The 18,553-nt window shown below is 43.6% G+C and overlaps 1 protein-coding gene across 1 annotated transcript in view; it reads right to left on the bottom strand.

Annotated features, from left to right (window-relative positions):
* The window catches only part of MFSD6 (major facilitator superfamily domain containing 6), a 218,455-nt gene that overhangs the window by 162,648 nt on the left and 37,254 nt on the right, over window positions 1-18,553 (bottom strand). Inside the window, exons 2-3 of the mRNA XM_040439711.1 lie at window positions 14,305-15,874; window positions 3,785-3,882 (exon numbers count right to left, since the gene is read on the bottom strand). Coding sequence (XP_040295645.1) covers window positions 3,785-3,882; window positions 14,305-15,827 — 1,621 coding nt within the window. The 5' untranslated portion in view covers window positions 15,828-15,874. The remainder of the gene's footprint in view (window positions 1-3,784; window positions 3,883-14,304; window positions 15,875-18,553) is intronic.

Here is an 18,553-nt window from a genome sequence, read left to right as displayed (position 1 = left end):
TGACCTCCCTACAACGCCTGTGCATACTCCTGATGAGGTGGCGGACGGTCTCCTGAGGGATCTCCTCTCAGACCTGGACTAAAGCATCTGCCAACTCCGGGACAGTCTGTGGTGCAACGTGACGTTGGTGGATAGAGCGAGACATGATGTCCCAGATGTGCTCAATTGGATTCAGGTCTGGGGAACGGACGGGCCAGTCCATAGCATCAATGCCTTCGTCTTGCAGGAACTGCTGACACACTTCAGCCACATGAGGTCTAGCATTGTCTTGCATTAGGAGGAACCCAGGGCCAACCGCACCAGCATATGGTCTCACAAGGGGTCTAAGGATCTCATCTCGGTACCTAATGGCAGTCAGGCTACCTCTGGCGAGCACATGGAGGGCTGTGCGGCCCTCCAAAGAAATGCCACCCCACACCATTACTGACCCAATGCCAAACCGGTCATGCTGGAGGATGTTGCAGGCAGCAGAACGTTCTCCACGGCATCTCCAGACTCTGTCACGTCTGTCACATGTGCTCGGTGTGAACCTGCTTTCATCTGTGAAGAGCACAGGGCGCCAGTGGCGAATTTGCCAATCTTGGTGTTCTCTGGCAAATGCCAAACGTCCTGCACGGTGTTGGGCTGTAAGCACAACCCCCACCTGTGGACGTCGGGCCCTCATATCACCCTCATGGAGTCTGTTTCTGACCGTTTGAGCAGACACATGCACATTTGTGGCCTGCTGGAGGTCATTTTGCAGGGCTCTGGCAGTGCTCCTCCTGTTCTCCTTGCAGAAAGGCGGAGGTAGCGGTCCTGCTGCTAGGTTGTTGCCCTCCTACGGCCTCCTCCACGTCTCCTGATGTACTGGCCTGTCTCCTGGTAGCGCCTCCATGCTCTGGACACTACGCTGACAGACACAGCAAACCTTCTTGCCACAGCTCGCATTGATGTGCCATCCTGGATAAGCTGCACTACCTGAGCTCACTAGAGTGAAAGCACCGCCAGCATTCAAAAGTGACCAAAACATCAGCCAGGAAGCATAGGAACTGAGAAGTGGTCTGTGGTCACCACCTGCAGAACCACTCCTTTATTGGGGGTGTCTTGCTAATTGCCTATAATTTCCACCTGTTGTCTATCCCAACAACAGCATGTGAAATTGATTGTCACTCAGTGTTGCTTCCTAAGTGGACAGTTTGATTTCACAGAAGTGTGATTGACTTGGAGTTACATTGTGTTGTTTAAGTGTCCCCTTAATTTTTTTTGAGCAGTGTATAATATATATATATATATATATATATATTTTTTTTTTTTTCCCCTTTTCTAAAAACTAGATGCGTCTTATCAGGTGTGTCTTATAAAGCAAAAAATACAGTACTTAATAAGTTTGCTTTCTCCTCATCGCTCTCTACAACTTCTCCCTCATCACTCCTTTAAGGGCCACCAATTAAAAGGGTTTAAACCATATACCGTATTTTTCGCCCTATAAGACGCACCTATGTTTTTGGGGAGGAAAATAAGAAAAAACATTTTTTTTAACCAAAAGGTGTGCTTTTGGTGGGTTCGAAACTAATGGTGGTCTGTGGATGACTGACACCGTTATGGGGGGGATCTGTGGATGGCACTGTTACAGGGGGGGGGGGATCTGTGGATGGCACTGTTACAGGGGGGGGGATCTGTGGATGGCACTGTTACAGGGGGGGGGATCTGTGGATGGCACTGTTACAGGGGGGGGATCTGTGGATGGCACTGTTACAGGGGGGGGGGATCTGTGGATGGCACTGTTACAGGGGGGGGGGATCTGTGGATGGCACTGTTACAGGGGGGGGGGGATCTGTGGATGGCACTGTTATATATGTGCCATCCACAGACCCCCCACCCCATAACAGTGCCATCCACAGACCCCCCCCCCCAGCCCATAACAGTGCCATCCACAGACCCCCCATAAAAATGTCATCCACAGATCCCCCCTGCCGCTCCAGTATACAAATATAAAATGTCTTATTCAATTAAAAGTGATTACACATGCCCCCCAACTCCTAATAGTACCGTACATCCTAACCGCTTCAGTACAACGCAGGCAGGCGCGTCACTCACTGACGTCACTTGCCTGCGCCTCCTGCTTCATTCATAAAGTAGGCGGCGCAGGCACGTGACATCGGAGTTACGCTGCCGCCCGGCCTGCATTCTACTGAAACGGTTAGGATGTACGGTACTATTAGGAGTGAGGGGGCATGTTTAATAACTATTCATTGAATAAGACATTTTATATTAGTATACCGGAGCGGCGGGGCTATAGTACACTGACTGCACCGCCCCGCCGCTATTGCCGGCCCCCAGCTCCTCCTCCTCCCAGTCCCTCCCCGCTCGCTCGTACATCGCAGCTTGCGATGTAAAACTGCCAGCAATCGCCCCATAAGACGCAGGGGCATTTTTCCCCCATTTTAAAAAAGGGCGTCTTATTGGGCGAAAAATACGGTAACGGAAGAACATTTTAGGGTTAGTTTTACTCTATTTGGCAAGGAGTCTCTCTGTCTCCAGCTTGACTGCCTTTATCTGTCTTTTACATATTCTATTTTTCTCGTCGTTTTTTAGTGCTTCTTCGCTACATTCCTGCTTTAGTAATTTAAAGGAGTTGTGTTACTTCAGCAAGTAGCATTATGTAGAGAAAGTTAATACAAGCCACATACTAATGTATTATCCATATTGCTTCCTTCTCTGGCTACATTCATTTTTGCATCACATTATACACCGCTCGTTTCCATGGTCACGACCACCCTGCAATCCAGCAGAACTGCCCATGCTTGCACACTACAGGAAAAAGTGTTGACCTCTCTGTTGGCAGAGACCGCGGGAGTGCACATAGGCTGGTGCTTTTTCCTACAGTGTGCAAGCACAGTCACCAGTGCTGAATTGCAGGGTGGTCGTAACCATGGAAAAGAGAAGTGTATAATGTGATGGAAAAATGAATAAAGCCAGCAAAGAAGGCAATATGGATAATACATTAGTAAGTAGCTTGTATTAGAATTTATTATGTAGAGAAAGTTATTTGCTAAAGTGACACAACCCCTTTAATCGCTTTATTTTTATAATTTATTGCCCCCTTTACATTTCTATTTATCCATATTGTTTTTTTAGTTTTTTTGTTCCTGACCATTTTATTTCCATAAGGTATGTACCTCTGACATACAGAGTTTAGGATGCTTTTAAAAATATCCCATTTTGCGGCTGTATTTTTATTTTTGGGTTTTCAGTTAGTCTTAGTTGGCTAAATTTTGCTTTTTTGAAGTTTGGTATTTTTGTGCCTCCCTGAGGAAACACTCTTTTGAATGATAATTGGAAGGTTATTATGTTATGGTCACTATTTCCCAGGTGTCCCCCAACCAGCACATCTGTTGTTCTGTCAGGTCTATTGGTTAGTACTAAGTCCACTAGTCGGGTCTTGAACCAGTAGGAAAAGGTAATCGTCTTTGGTTATTGCCAAAAACCTGTTTCCTTTATGGAGATCTACAGGTTCTAGTTTCCCAATCTATATCTGGGTAGTTGAAGTCCTCCATAATAAAGACCTCATGACTTGCCGCCTCATCTATCTCGGCAAACCCCTATCAGCATTTTATTATTGGATTTCCCAACATGTATTTCTAGCCACATGTTCATGTCCCCCCTCACTTATATCTTCCCTGAGTGTGGGCTTTAGACAGGACTTTACATAAAGACAAAGCCCTCTCTTTCTTTGGTTTTGATTCAGAATGGCAGGTTAAAAAAGGTCCTGTAGGCATAATGTGTAGGTGTCAAGCTTTCTTACCTTGTAACACTTCCATGGGGAGTACGGTCCAGGCATTTCCCATGTAGGAAATATACAGATAACGTGCAGTATTACAAGCAAGGCCGATGTACAGTACCCTATAAAAAAAATAAAAAATAAAAATAAATTGTGATTTATTTACAAAGAATTAGCAAATTTAACAACCCCTATCTTTTTCATTCCTTTACTGATCTCCAATGTAAGCTCCACTGATTTGCAGTCCTCAGCCACCTCTGGCTAAAGTGGTGAATTTTACACCTGTAGATGAGGGAGGCTACAAGGTGCCTTGCATGTTAACTTGTTTTTCAGACACAGTAGTTAATTCCAATTAGCATGAAACTGATATTTTTACTTTTTGGATGATGTACTTCTAGGTCAACATAAAAAAAGAGTAGAAACGCCCCAAATTATTAATGCACTCCCAAACTCCATATAATTCTGGAATGCAGAAAACCTGACAATAACAATAGTCTTCAGCCGACTAGACACCATAGAGCAATCTATGTATCTAATGCAGGCATGCTCAACCTGCGGCCCTCCAGCTGTTGCAACTCCCAGCATGCCCGAACAGCCTACAGCAGGACATTGTGGGAGTTGTAGTTTTACAACAGCTGGAGGGCCGCAGGTTGAGCATGCCTGCTCTAATGTGTACTGGGCCTCCCAATTTTCCCCCTCCAATGGCATATGTAGGGAGAAAAAAAGGATTAAAGGATAACTGTAAATTATTATTTTTTGCTAGTTTATTAGAGCTAGGAATGTATACCTAAGTTAGTTTGTCAATGATTGTACAAAGATCTGTAATTACCTTATAATAGCTTTCATTAATGTCTCCTGTCCCTTTCCACTGCTCCCTTAAAAGACCATTGCTATGGCTTATCTGTCTCCTGCTAGGAAGACAGAGGGGTGGCCCTTCACACTGCATGTCTGCATTAGGCCTGAGGAGGCGTGTCTCTCAATAATCCAATCTGATTGGCTGGCAGGGAGCTGCTGCTGGCTACAGCAAGTTTGTATGTGACCTGAGGGAATGCAGTTTTGGCCTCAGAGAACTGGCAGAGGAGCCATCTTGAGAAGATCCTCAATGTAGGATTCAAAACAGCCGTAACGAAAAGGGGAAAAGTCAAGGAAAACAGTGGTAAGGGAAGAAACTAAAGATTGCTTTATGCATGATGCTGCTGCAGCAGTAACATATGCTAAAATAGATTTTTTTTAATGAAAATATGACAGTTATCCTTTAAGCATGTTAAATTATAACTGCCTGATCCTCTTGTTTTCAGGAGATGCTGCCAGTGGTGTCTGGTAGGGGTTTTCTATTATCTTCCCGTTCACTACATATACATGCAATCTTGAGAATGGGCTTCCCTAGATCCCGGTCTTGTGGGTGCTATGAATAAAAAGGTGGCTGCGCATGCACAACTGTCTCCATTCACTTCTATGAGAGTAAGCAAGCATCTAGAAATGTCCTGCGGATATGCCACAAATCTTGATATGGAAATAACCCTTTAAAAAGGGGATGTCTAGTGGGATTAAAATTTCTAGATAATGGGTAGCTTAGGTTATAACGAAATTAAAGAAACATTCATATGATCCCCTGCTGCCGCCATTCCGATGCTTACAGGTTCCTCCTTGTCTCCACAATCTGGTCCTGGCTTGACACTGAGGAAATATCAGGAGATGCCTGCTCAGCCAATCACTGGCTAAGGCAGGTCATACTGCAGCCAGTGTTTAGCCAAGTGGGTACCTCCTGCCACTTCCTGTTTGTTACGCCAGGACCAGCAGGAACCCAGTAAGCATTAAAACAGCAGCTTTGGGTATGGAGAGCTTATTAATACTCCTTTCTGGTTTTTAACCTATTTCTTCCCTTTATCTACAATAAACATTTTCAAAAGACCGCTACACTAACACTTCTAAAAAGAACACTCCACAGCCAAATTAAAGCTACTAGATGCTTCCACAAGCACCTGGTATCTCCTATTAGCTGTAGTTCCTCCCTGCCCTATCCCGTGCGCTGTGAATATGGCCACTCCTCTAATAATTCCTGTTATTCTGTGATGAAAGCAGCACACATTGGGAAGTAGCATGGTAAAACAGTGACCTTTAAAACAGCCATACTGCAGAGTCTAAAGTTCAGTCCCATTCTAACATCATTACAGCTAACTCTTCTTTCTCCTCCTCTTGCCCAAACTCGGTGGCAGCTGTCACACAGCCAAATAATGAATGCAGGAGGTGCTAGGGGAGCAGAGAGACAGTTTGCAGATAGGGAAACCACATGTGCTGACTAGATGCGCAGGGATTGCTCGCGGTACCACAGGAAGACAGCAGACTCATGCAATGAGTCCTGTAGCAACTAGGGCTATACAATGACTTGGCATGCATTATTTAGGGGTGGTACTATGAATCACCTTTTTTTTTTTTATGTTACATATTTGAAAAAGTTAATGATTTTAGAGTTGGGCTATAAACCGTACACAGTTCCACATTACATCACACACAATGCATTTCCAGGAGACGATCTGATGTAAAATGAAAACCGCCGGCCCACAGCATATCAATATACGAAGAAAGGATCCAACGCTTCAAGTAGTATAAAAGCCCAGGGTGCAGTCCACCTGTCTACACGTTTCAAACACAAAGAAGGTGCTCACGACGTGTGGTACGACTGAGTGCACAGCTATTTAAAAGCAACCTGGTCGCATCACCCGAGACTGTCGCAATAATCAAGCGAGAGCAAAAACCTTGGATGTACTTAAATGCACGGCAGTAACAATCTTATTTGAAAGATATATCCATTAAAAGATTTTCTATAATAGACTTTTGAAGCCCATTGCATGTTTCATTTGCAATTTCTTTATCCAGAAGGCTTCTAGATTATAAACCAGTTTCTGCCAATCTCCTCCATGCTGTGGTTTCAATACCTTCTCAATAGCTCGATAACAAAATGAGGAGAGTGAGCCCGCATGTACAGCTATAATGTGGGTTTAGGGATATCGGATACATTTTCCAAAATTCTCTTCTTCAGTTTACGAACACTGCAGCCTATATACGTTTTATGACATACAGTACAATCTATCCAAACAACCTGATCAGTATCACAATTCAAGAAGCTACTGAAATTATTGGTTTTGTTATTAATATCAGAAAAGATTTTCGTTTTACTGTCATAGAGACAAACATTGCAGCGAGCACCGCCTCATATAAAAAAAAAAAAAAAAAAAAAAAAAAAAAACTGAGAAGCACAACTTTGTTTTCTGGGCTATGGAACATACTAGGGGACAGCATGTCTCCCAGTGTCTACCCCTTTTACCAATAACTAACGTTTTAGTGATGACCCTGCTCAAAATGTTATCTTTATGTAGAAAATATTTTTTATTTCATCAAAATCATCACTGAATGTAGTTAAAAAAATAAAAAATAAACCCACAAGCATCTCCCCTTTGAGACCCTGCAGTAACGCCTGAAGTGTGACTCTTGTGCTGCCTGTAGCTTTCAGTTTTTATAACCCCTTTCTCAGTCATACTAAAATTACCACATGTATTGTTTTATGTAGAGTCTTACAAATCCTGCTTGCCTTTGTGTATTTTCCCACAGAGATGCATTTAACCCCTTATTAAAATGTTTTTTATTCCCAGCTTTCCCAAAGCCACAATTTATTTTTCCATTGACATAACAGTACGAGGGCTTGTTTTTTTGTGGGACAAGTTGTACTTTCTAATGGCAATAATGTAGTGGGAAATCGGGGAAAAAATTCCAAATTGGGTGGAATCTTAAAAAATAAAAATAAAATGACAATTCCATCACGTTTTATGGGTTTTGTTTTTACAGAATTTCCTATGCGGTAAAACTGACCTTTTTCATTCCTGGGGTCATTAGAACAATACCACATTTGTTTTTCTTGCATATTAATAATAAAAAATAAATAATTGAAATCACCATATTCTTACACCCAAAACTTTTTGATTTTTATGTGTACGGAACTGTGTGAGGGCTCATTTTTAAGGCAATCTGCACTTTTAATTGAGAACATTTAGAGTGTATGAACTTAATGATTTTAATAGTAAGGGCGTTTTCGCATGCAGTGATGCCCATTATATTTTCATTTTGGAAAAAGTAGGGCGACTAAAATTTTTACATATTTTTTTAAAACGTTTATTTATTATTATTTTTTTAACACCTTTTAATAGTTCCCCCAAGGAACCTGAACAAGCATCCGATTGCTTCTCTAACAGAGAGAGAATATAGTGAGAATTACACTATGTCAGACAGACTCCCAACAGCAACTAATGTGCAGCAGCCTCGGATCATTCAGGAGTAGAGGCTGTCGCATACACATTAGGGGGAGCAGGGGTTTTCATCCTCACAGATGCTGTGGTCACATTTGACCACAGCATCTGAGGTGTTAAATGTGAGCGATCAACGTTATTGTCGATTACATACATAAGCCCCAAGTGCATGCTGTTTAAAACCATCTTTAAAGGCAGTCAGGAACGAGTTAGGCTGGGTTCACACGAGCGTGTCCGGATTAGTTCCGGATGCGTCCCGGTGTGTTGCGGCAAACCCGCGCGAGTAGGAATGCAATTGCAGTCAGTTTTGACTGCGATTGCGTTCCGATGTTCAGTTTTTATCGCGCGTGTGCAATGTGTTTTGCACGCGCGTGATAAAAAACCGACTGTGGTACCCAGACCCAAACTTCTTCACAGAAGTTCAGGTTTGGGTTCGGTGTTGTGTAGATGTTATTATTTTCCCTTATAACATGGTTATAAGGGAAAATAATAGCATTCCGAATACAGAATGCATAGTAGGTGATCAATTGAGGGTTAAAAAATAAAAAAAATTAACTCACCTTCTCCTCTTGTTCGCGTAGTTCTCCCGGTCTTCAGTTCTTTAAAAAGATGAACTATGGGCTAAAGGACCTTTGGTGACGTCAGATCACATGCTCCAATGACATGGTCCATCACCGCGGTGATGTACCATGTGATTGGAGCATGTGATCTGACGTCACCAAAGGTCCTTTAGCCCATAGTTCATCTTTTTAAAGAACTGAAGACCGGGAGAACTACGCGAACAAGAGGAGAAGGTGAGTTAATTTTTTTTATTTTTTAACCCTCAATTGATCACCTACTAAGTATTCTGTATTCGGAATGCTATTATTTTCCCTTATAACCATGTTATAAGGGAAAATAATACAGTGTATAGACTGTCACCTAGCAACCGTGCGTGAAAATCGCACCGCATCCGCACTTGCTTGCGGATGCATGCGATTTTCACGCAACCCCATTCACTTCTATGGGGCCTGCGTTGCGTGAAAAACGCAGAATATAGAGCATGCTGCGATTTTCACGCAACGCATAAGTGATGCGTGAAAATCATCGCTCATCTGAACAGCCCCATTGAAATGAATGGGTCCAGATTCAGTGCGGGTGCAATGCGTTCATCTACCGCATTGCACCCGCGCGGAAATCTCGCCCGTGTGAACGCAGCCTTAAAGGGGTTATCCGAGTTATTTTTTTGTTCTTTCTATGTTCCTAACTGGGCAAATGTAACAGCTTCCTAATTCACTCACTTTATCTCCAGTGGCTGGTTTCTCAGATTTCACTGAGGGTCACATGACCTGTGATGTCAGCTTCTCTCCCTGCTCTGATAAAGGTCGTTTACAAGCCCGTAAACGAAACGTCACTGTGCTGGCGACGCCCCCTTCACTGCCGGCTGTGTGCTCTATCCTAGGAATCTTAACCCCTTCAGCTGCACAGACTCAGGGCTGAAGTGTTTACGGTGTAGCTGCAGGCATTGAGGAGACAAATGCTGGGCACAGGAGCTGAAAGAGAAGTTCTGCAAAGCATTACAGGTAGGGGGAAGATCCTGTGTGTATTAGCAGTGTCATTATACAAGTGGGACTTGTAGTTCTACACTTACAAGTTGCTGTTTTCTCCCAGCACTCAGGGCAGCTCTTGTATCCACTCCCTTAGCAGTGTCATTATACAGCTGGGACTTGTAGTCCTACACATACAACAAGCTGCAGAGTCTCCCAGCAGGCAGACATGTCACGCAGGGCAGCACTTGTATTCACTCCCTCAGCAGTGCAGGGGGAGGAGCAGAGATTGTTTTTATTGCATGTAGACAAAGGGCCAGAAAAGAACCAGGGAAATGAGGAAATATATATATATTTTTTTGCATAAAACTTGCTTAGCTCAGTTATATATCAGATATTCAGTGCTATATTATTTTTTTTCATAACTCGGATAACCCCTTTAATCGTATAACGAGGGTAACAACTATGCGTGTCTAAGATGGTATTCTCCGACATGCTCCGTATTCTCTGTTCCCATTAGTCGGACCCCTGCTGCATGCGCCGACATCGGTGAAAACACAGATGCCGGTGCATTAACCCTCACTATGCCACGGTCAGCGCTGACCGTGGCATGTGTGGGGTGTGTAGAGGGAGGGAGCTCCTTCCCCATGGGGTCCCTGCGCTGCTGTGATGGGGACCCGATGGCCTCGGGTCCCCATCACTCCATGTAAGCCTATGAGAAAATTAAAATAAAGTTGGCTTTTTTATTATGCAAAAAAGTTTCAAGTAACAAAAAATTAATTAAAGCGTTCTTTTCCCATAATTAATAAAAAAATATTAAAAAAATAGGAAAGAAAAGAAAAGTAAAGTATACATAATAGGTATTGCCGCGTCCTTATCGACCGGCTCTATAAAAATATCACATGATCCACCCTGTCAGGTGAATGCAGTAGTTAGGAAAAAAAAATTAAAAAAAATGCTGAAACAACCATTTTTTTGTATCCTTGCCTCACAAAAAGTGTAATACCAAGCGATCAAAAAGTCTTATGTACCCCAAAATAGTACGGATCAAACCGCCATCTCATCACACAAAAAATTAGACCCTACCTAAAACAAATCGCCCAAAAAATAATAAAAATAGGGCAGTCAGAAAATGGCAACACAAAAACAAGATTTTATTCTGTTCAAACAAGCATTTACTGTGTAAAACTTAAAAATAAAAATAAGACATATTGGCTATAGCCACGTCCGTAAGAACCTGCTGTAACGGGGCGCCGAAGGCGCACTCGGTCTCCCATCAGCCGCAGACCTGCTGCTTAGCTTCGGGAGCGAGGATCTGTGTTTGGACTTGTTCCCAGGGCGGCTTTGCTAGCTGGGAGGCTCTCTGCTCCTAGGTCTGCCTTGAGCTGATCACTCAGTGCTCAACTTGTCTGTCTGTCGGTCATGTGACGCTGGCCACGTCACATGACCCTCACTCCCCACTATAAATACAGGCGGCCTGCTGGCTACAGGTTGCCTGCGATTTTCGTCCTATAGGCTGTGTACTTTATTGTTATTAAGCTACCTCTGGAATTGAACGTCGATCCGCCTCTTGACACCTTCTGCCTGCTCCCTGTACCTTGACGCTACCTCTCGGATTTTGACCTCTGCTTGTTTACGGATTTGTCTTTGCCTCTTCCCTTGTTCTGACGTGACCTCCTGGACTGACCTCGGCTAGTTGACCTGCCTCGCCTTCCATTTTTGTTCTACCTCTTGTCCGCTTATTGTAACTTCTCAGTGGCTGTCCTCTTCCCTGCTGTCTCTTTCTCTCTGCTTGCACTTAGTAGGTTAGGGACTGTGGCCCAGTTGCGCTCCGTCACCTAGGGCAGGTGGTGCAAGTAGGCAGGGACAGGGGACCGGGTGGCAGCTCAGGCGGTGCACCTCCACTCTATCTTGATTCCTGTGACTCTACCCGTGACAGCTGCTCTATAAAAAAATAAAAATAAAAAAAAATAAAATCACATGAAAATCCCCCTCAAGTGAATGCTGAAAAAAAATATAAACAAATAAAAACTATGCCAAAACAGCCATTTTGTTGTCACATTGACTCTCAAAAAGTGGATCTCTCAGGCTCTTCACCAGAAGGCAGCGCCGATGCCTAAGGAAGGCACCGCGCTGCCTTCCATGCCATCGGGTCCCCCATTACAGCCGCACGGGGACCCGATGGCACCTCCGATCACAGCCGCAATCACCCGTAAACGACGCAAACGATTTGAGCAGGCACACAGTTCCGATCACCGCCCGCCACGTGACGGTGATCGGAACTACACATGACGTACCGTTACGTCATGTGTCCCCAACAGGTTAATAGAAAACGGTTTCTTCTCCTCATGTGCTGCAATCAGCCTCATTAAATTTTAATGAGCATTCACTCGATATAGAGAACCATACAGACATCAAGGTTGGAGAACAAACGGTTGTTGGCATTTTTTTCAGACACAGTCCTCTAGGAAACATATTACATTGTAAATACATGTTCAAAGCATAGGAGATCCCATCAACTGCAATTTTCTTAAATGTTTAAGAAATCCTGTCTTACTTGAAATGTTAACCAAACTTTCCAACAGACTGGGTGCGTCTCCAGGAGTTTCCTGCAAACTCTGTGTATAGTGACAAAGTAAACACAACACACCTATAATGATCACATTTGCTTCTTTCCTGTACAAGACTGTAGCAGGATTTACAAGTAAAGACAGAAAAATCCAATATAACTTTGTTTTACATTCGACAGACCACACCAGGGCTGGAGAACCTTTTAAATGGTTTGGCACATCTCATAATATGAGTCGCAGCATGCTTAAAGGGAATCTGCCACCATGATCTTGGACGGTTATCTGCAGTAATACACGGGTAGGATAAGGAGTCCAGATCACCATTTTAGATTCTCTGCTGCAAGATCCCCAGTAACTGCCACAAGAACATCAGTAACTGCGACGCTTAGATTAAGGGTGCATTCAGACGACCGTATTTCTGGGTCCGCATCTGTTCCGCAATTTTGCAGAACGGGTGCAAACCCATTAATTTCAACGGGGCTGCAAAAGAAAGAGTCCGTATGTTCAGCTCCCCTGCCCCAGAAAAAAGATAGAGCATGTCTTATTCTTGTCTGCAATTGGAGACACTAATAGGCATTTCTATCAAAGGGCCGGCCATTTGTGTTCCACAAAATGCAGAACACACACAGCTGGTACCCGTGTTTTGCAGATTCGCAAGTTGCGGACCGCAAAACACATACGGTATTGTGAATGCAGCCTAACCCTGTACTTCAGAGACACAGTTTCACAATGAGTGCAGGCAAGCACCCCATACTAAGCTGCTTTCAACTCACTGTTCATATACCATGGGGATATTCTGAATTATAGCTCTAATTCAGATTAAAAACCTGAGCTCCATAATACAAACAATAATTGAAAACCAATAAAACGTTAGGTTCAATGATCGAGAGATACTTACAATGGGCTTAATACTATTCTGTTAATATGGAGGCACACAATCCAGATCAGAATAAATACTTTATATGTTTGCCCTCATCTGTAGACCAGGGCACTGTGACAACATCTGCATGGAGTCTTTATGTTCTCCTGGTGGACAGCTGGTTTCCTCTGAGAACTCCAGTTTCTTCCCACAGTCCAAAGACAAACTGACAATATCTATAAAGCACTGAGGAATATGCTGGCGCTATATAAGTTAAATAAATGAAAGTCTAATAATAGAAAATTAGAGCTCAAATGTAATCCATACACTTCATCCCCGAGTAATGCTGTGACTCACCAGAAGCTCAGGATAACACATAATGGTGAGTTAACACATCAGTACGTCACGGTGCTCACAGTCACTAGCACCAATTGTCAGAGGCCATTAGTAGGTGGAGAGTCACATGTGGTAGCTATATCACCCTCGGCCTACACATTCTCTTTTCCCTTTATTCCCACATCCTTCTCTAATATACTGAGGGGGGGAATGTATCACCGTCGCTCCAAAATTCTGGATTCAAAAAGTCGCAAAATAGAGGCTTTGCCACTATGAGCTCACGTGCTCAAAAATGTTGTTACGATTTTCATTTTTACACCACCTGAAAAGTGGTTGCGGCTGTTTAAATGCATTTCACTCCAGACTTATCACTAAGACTTTTTAAAAAGTTGTCCCCAGTACAAGAGTCTCACTCCAGTACAAGAGTGAAGTAAGGCTACTTTCACATCTGCGTTTTTAATTCAGGTTTTGAGATCCAGCAGAGGATCCCAAAACCTGAATTAAAAGTACCCGTTCCATTTTACACATCCTGATTGCTCAGTTTCAGCTAGATTAATAACTTTGCTGCAAAGTACTCCAATGAGAATCAAGAAAAATATGACTCATGATAAATTCCCCCTTAATTGTTTAATTATTCCAGACCTGTCACATTCTGTAGGTTTTTATAACAAAATTCCAAAATGTGATAAAATTTTGGCTACAGCCAGTACAGGCAGGAACTCCATGCAAATGACTGAAAATAATGTCAAAGAACCATTGGGGAGGGGAGCAGCAGCCTGAATCTGAGACATGGCATCAAGGTTAAACAGCATAACATTATCATCTCTTCCATGCTAAAATACCTAGGTTACTTCAAATATATTTATATTTCTTTTTAATTGTTTAATTTGTAAAATAATTTGTCAATGAATGAATTCTATGGCTACAGCATAAAAATAGCGTACACACTTACCTGATGTGACCAACTAATTCAATCAACTTGTGGCTAAAAAAGTAAGCAGTCAGCTCCGATATGTGGCTCAGGACAGAACAGACACCAAACAATGTTGTAGTTCCTTTAAGGTCCTCAAGGTACCAGAAAAGGAAGGTGAAGACATATCCATAACCAAATCCCATGAACCAGGCTACAAAGAGAACAGAGCCATACTGTACTGTGCAAATTATCTTGATGAGATCCCAAAATCTGAAATTCTGGACCGTCTCGTCTTCACTTCTTCCTTCATTCTGATTGTGTACTTGAGATTCTTGTTGGGAACTTGTTTCCACAGGAGAGATCTCCACATCTTCTCTGCGTACCTCACTTGGTTTTAAATGGTGGTAATAAAAATGAAATTGTGTTGAAACAATTAGAGCCAAAGACATCAAGACGCCAAAGACAATAAAGGCAATACGATAGTTTTTATATTCAGGCTCGTTGCAGCCATTTCCTTCAATGATCACATTAATGCGAGTGTGATCTATTCCTATTCCTATGGACAACATCGCTAATCCCCAGCCAAGTGATCCCCACATTCTCTGCAATCCATAGCGATCCCTGTGTTTGCCTAAATATTGGAGAGTTACAGAATCTACAATAGTAACAGCTGGAGCACTAAAAAACTCTCCTATAATAACTACTAATAGAATTAACAGGAATATGGTTTCTACATCTTCCTGGTTATACTGCAACACCGCATTAGGACTCTTTGTGGTGATGGTGGTTGTAATGATGGCTGTTGTAATGTTTCCACTAGGACCAGACAGTGCTGGTGCACTCGTGCCATTGGCAACTTCCCTCAACATCCGATGTAAAAGGATAGAAGACTCTTTATAAACCATTTTTTCAGAATTAGAGAGTTCCCATGCAAGAAGATCACCCTGCAAATCCCTCTTCCGCCTCTTTTTGGCTATAGTACTACTTCCTTTAACAGATTGGGTTGATACAGAAGTAAATGGCAAAGGAGTTGTTTCAAATGGACTGGAGTTAGTAGGTTTAACTGGCATAGGCATATCAGGCACACAAACTAAAGCTGCTGGTTTTACAAAACCAATCCCTAAGTTGAATAAAACCCAGCACAGTACTGAAAACAGTAAGACCACCTTTCCTTTTCTGAATCTGTCAGCTATTACTCCCCAGAAAGGGGCACTGCAAAATTCAATAAAATACCGAATTCCTACTAATAACCCACTTTGGCTGGGAGACATCCCTAACTGTTTATAGTACACTGGTAATAAGGGATAGAGCGATCCATAGGCAGAGTAAAAAAAGAAGTAGAACACTTTAGATATCAGAAGGTCATTGTTAATCTTGACACAGTGTTTTTCCAGCCAGTCCACATCCTCATCTTCTGCAGATAAATTATCAGAACGACCAGAATTTCCGCTAGGAACGTTTTGCTCTGGAGCAACACCATTGAAAGGATCAGCAAGGACATATTTCCTCTTCTGTTCCTCCTCATCCTCAAACAATATGGCAACTTTGTCTCCCGTAGCCATGTCCTTTCAGAAGTAGTTGAAGTCCCAAGTGTAATTATGCAGCTGCCCTGCAAGTAACAGAAGAGTGAAATGTGAAACAATTTTCATGTAATGTAACATACTATACTATAACATAGCGAATCTGCCAAGCAGTCATGCGGGTGCAGGGGTACTTTTTTTAAACTATGGATTTCTCTTAGGGCTTGTTCACACAAACGTATTTTGTGTTCTGCATATGGTCCGTATAGGGAACCATTCATTTCAACGGGTCCGCAAAAGATGCGGACAGCACTCTGTGTGCTGTCCATATCCGTTGCTCCGTTCCGTGGACCCACAAAAATTCGGAGTCCTGTCCTATTATTGTCCGTTTTGCGAACAAAAATTGGCATTTCTATAATGGGCCTCCTGTTCCGTTCCGCAAATTGCGGAAGGCACACGGATGGCATCCATTTTTTTAAATTTGCGGATCGCAAAAACAGCCCAGTCGTGTGAACGAGCCCTTATTCTGGAGTCTGGTATAGCAGAAATCCACATGGGAGCATTCAATATTTACAAGGTCAATGTAGTAGAAGGAAAAAATGGGAGGACAAAACTAGTGTAAAGGAGAGCAGGTGGAGAAGCCCGATACAACCAAATGGTCTCTGAAAAAATATAGCTGCAATAGGACTAGGCAATTAATCGAGATATAATCAAAACCAAAATGCAGACTGTTTTGATCCAAAGGATGTAGTGAAAATGTGAAAAATTACTTCTAAAATTTAAAGCCTTCTAACGTCTTAAAAAAAATTAATGACGGGGCGTGGCTTGGCTGCCAAGTGAGATGGCCGCTTGAATCTTGAGCTCCTGCAAGTAGCGCCTGACAAAGCAACTAATACCCCGACATCTGTAATAATTCTGGTGGCAAGTAGTGCCCTACGATTGCTGAGGATGCCCAGAGGCAAAAGACTCCAAGCGAAACAGGAGAAACTGGACTTCTACTTCGACAAAGAGCCAGATGCCTCTCCGACGCGCCCAGCAGAGTTGCCGCCATTGTTGGTGGCAGCGTCCGTGCTGACTATACAGAGCACCGGACCCTCTCCTCCAGCGGCCCCAAGCCTAACCTCTCAGCGGAGCACGACACCACCTGGATCCGAGGCAAGTGGGAGTGCGTCTCGATCATCCCCGGCTCCTGCGGGAACCCAGTCACCGGCTTCTCCCGCCACAAGGAGTCTGGCGAAACAGAGGCCCAGGCTGCAGGAGGAGACAGCTAGAGAGCTGAGCTGAGCTCTGGGTCCCCCGCAGCCTTCCCTTCTATGTTAGAGGGGTTCTCCGCCTCAGGGAATCTCCTCAAAGATATGCTGATTACTTTCAGCTCAGCGCTACATAGGGACTTTGCATCCATAATAGCGCCTATCCAAGCCTCCATATCGGGCCTAGATTCTAGAGTCTCCCATGTGGAAGCGAAAATAAGAGAATTTGCAGGGTCCCACAATCAGCTAATAGACAGCCATGAAGAAATGGAAAAGATCAAGGCTAAGCTGAATGACCTGGAGGACCACTCCAGGCGGAACTATATTAAATTCAGGGGTATACCGGAGGACATTGGGCCATCTGAGCTCATGGACTTTCTCCAAGCTTTCTTACAAAAGCTCCTTCCATCGTACTCCGCCATGGACCTAATTATTTACCGGGCCCACAGGATCCCCATCTCCCTGATAGCCTACCTAGGGACACCTTAGCCCGCATCCATTTTTTCCAAACAAAGGAGGCGGCCTTAGCAGCTGCCCGCCATCTCACAGAAATGCCGGCACCATACCAGGCGGTGAAGCTTTACACTGACCTGTCTGCAGTAACCTTGCACCAAAGGCGCCTACTTGCCCCAATCACCATGGCTCAGAGATCACAAAATTGCCTACAAATGGGGCTTCCCGGTGAAAGTACTACTATCCCACAATGGCAAACAACACGTTATCGCTTCACTAGAAGAGGGATGTCGCCTACTGAAGTCCTAGAACATTTCTCCATCCATACCGGCTGAGGCCTACCCTTCTCATCCCCAACGCGTGACCTTAGAGTGGCACACAGTAGGGGCAAAAAGGGATACAAAGCATTGAACAGCTTCTAGATGTGTGTATGCAGGAGCGCACTACATAGTTATTTGGCTTCAATCTGGACTTTTTCCCCCTTCATTGTACGAGTCTGGAATGTTATTCACCATGGGAAGTTTATCCCACTCCGGTTTATAGTTATTGGTTTATGTTTTACCTCTTGTCTCTAGGTACAAACCATGTCTCAGATATCATATGCTTACATGCCAATAAGCTTACCCCAGTGTTCATGTTACGAATGCCTCTTGGTACTGGGTAATCTGGGTAGCCCATCCAGAGTTGAACCTAATCACCCCCATAGCTCCTCTACTATTGCCCATGGGTCTTAACTTGATATCAAACAACGCTAAGGGTCTTAACAGCCCACAAAAAAAGATCCTACCTCTGGTCTGAAGCGGTGACAGCTAAAGCAGATCTCCTCTGCGTCCAAGAAACCCATATAGTGCACAAAGATGCTCATAGAATCCACCATCGCCAATTCCCTCATGTTATACAAGCCCATTACCGCAAGAAGCAGAGGGGAGTTATACTGGCTTTAAATAAATCAGTTTCCTTTTCCCCTAGTACCCTAATTACCGGCCCAAATGGCAGATTTATTATACAGGTGTGCTCAGTGAACAATATCACCTACACTATTGTGGTGGTTTACTCTCCCAATAA

This window comes from Bufo bufo, chromosome 7, assembly GCF_905171765.1.
Source record: "Bufo bufo chromosome 7, aBufBuf1.1, whole genome shotgun sequence".
In the NCBI taxonomy this organism is placed as follows: domain Eukaryota; kingdom Metazoa; phylum Chordata; class Amphibia; order Anura; family Bufonidae; genus Bufo; species Bufo bufo.
The sequence above is the reverse complement of the archived record's forward strand: the minus strand, read 5'-3'. Positions and strand labels throughout refer to the sequence as shown.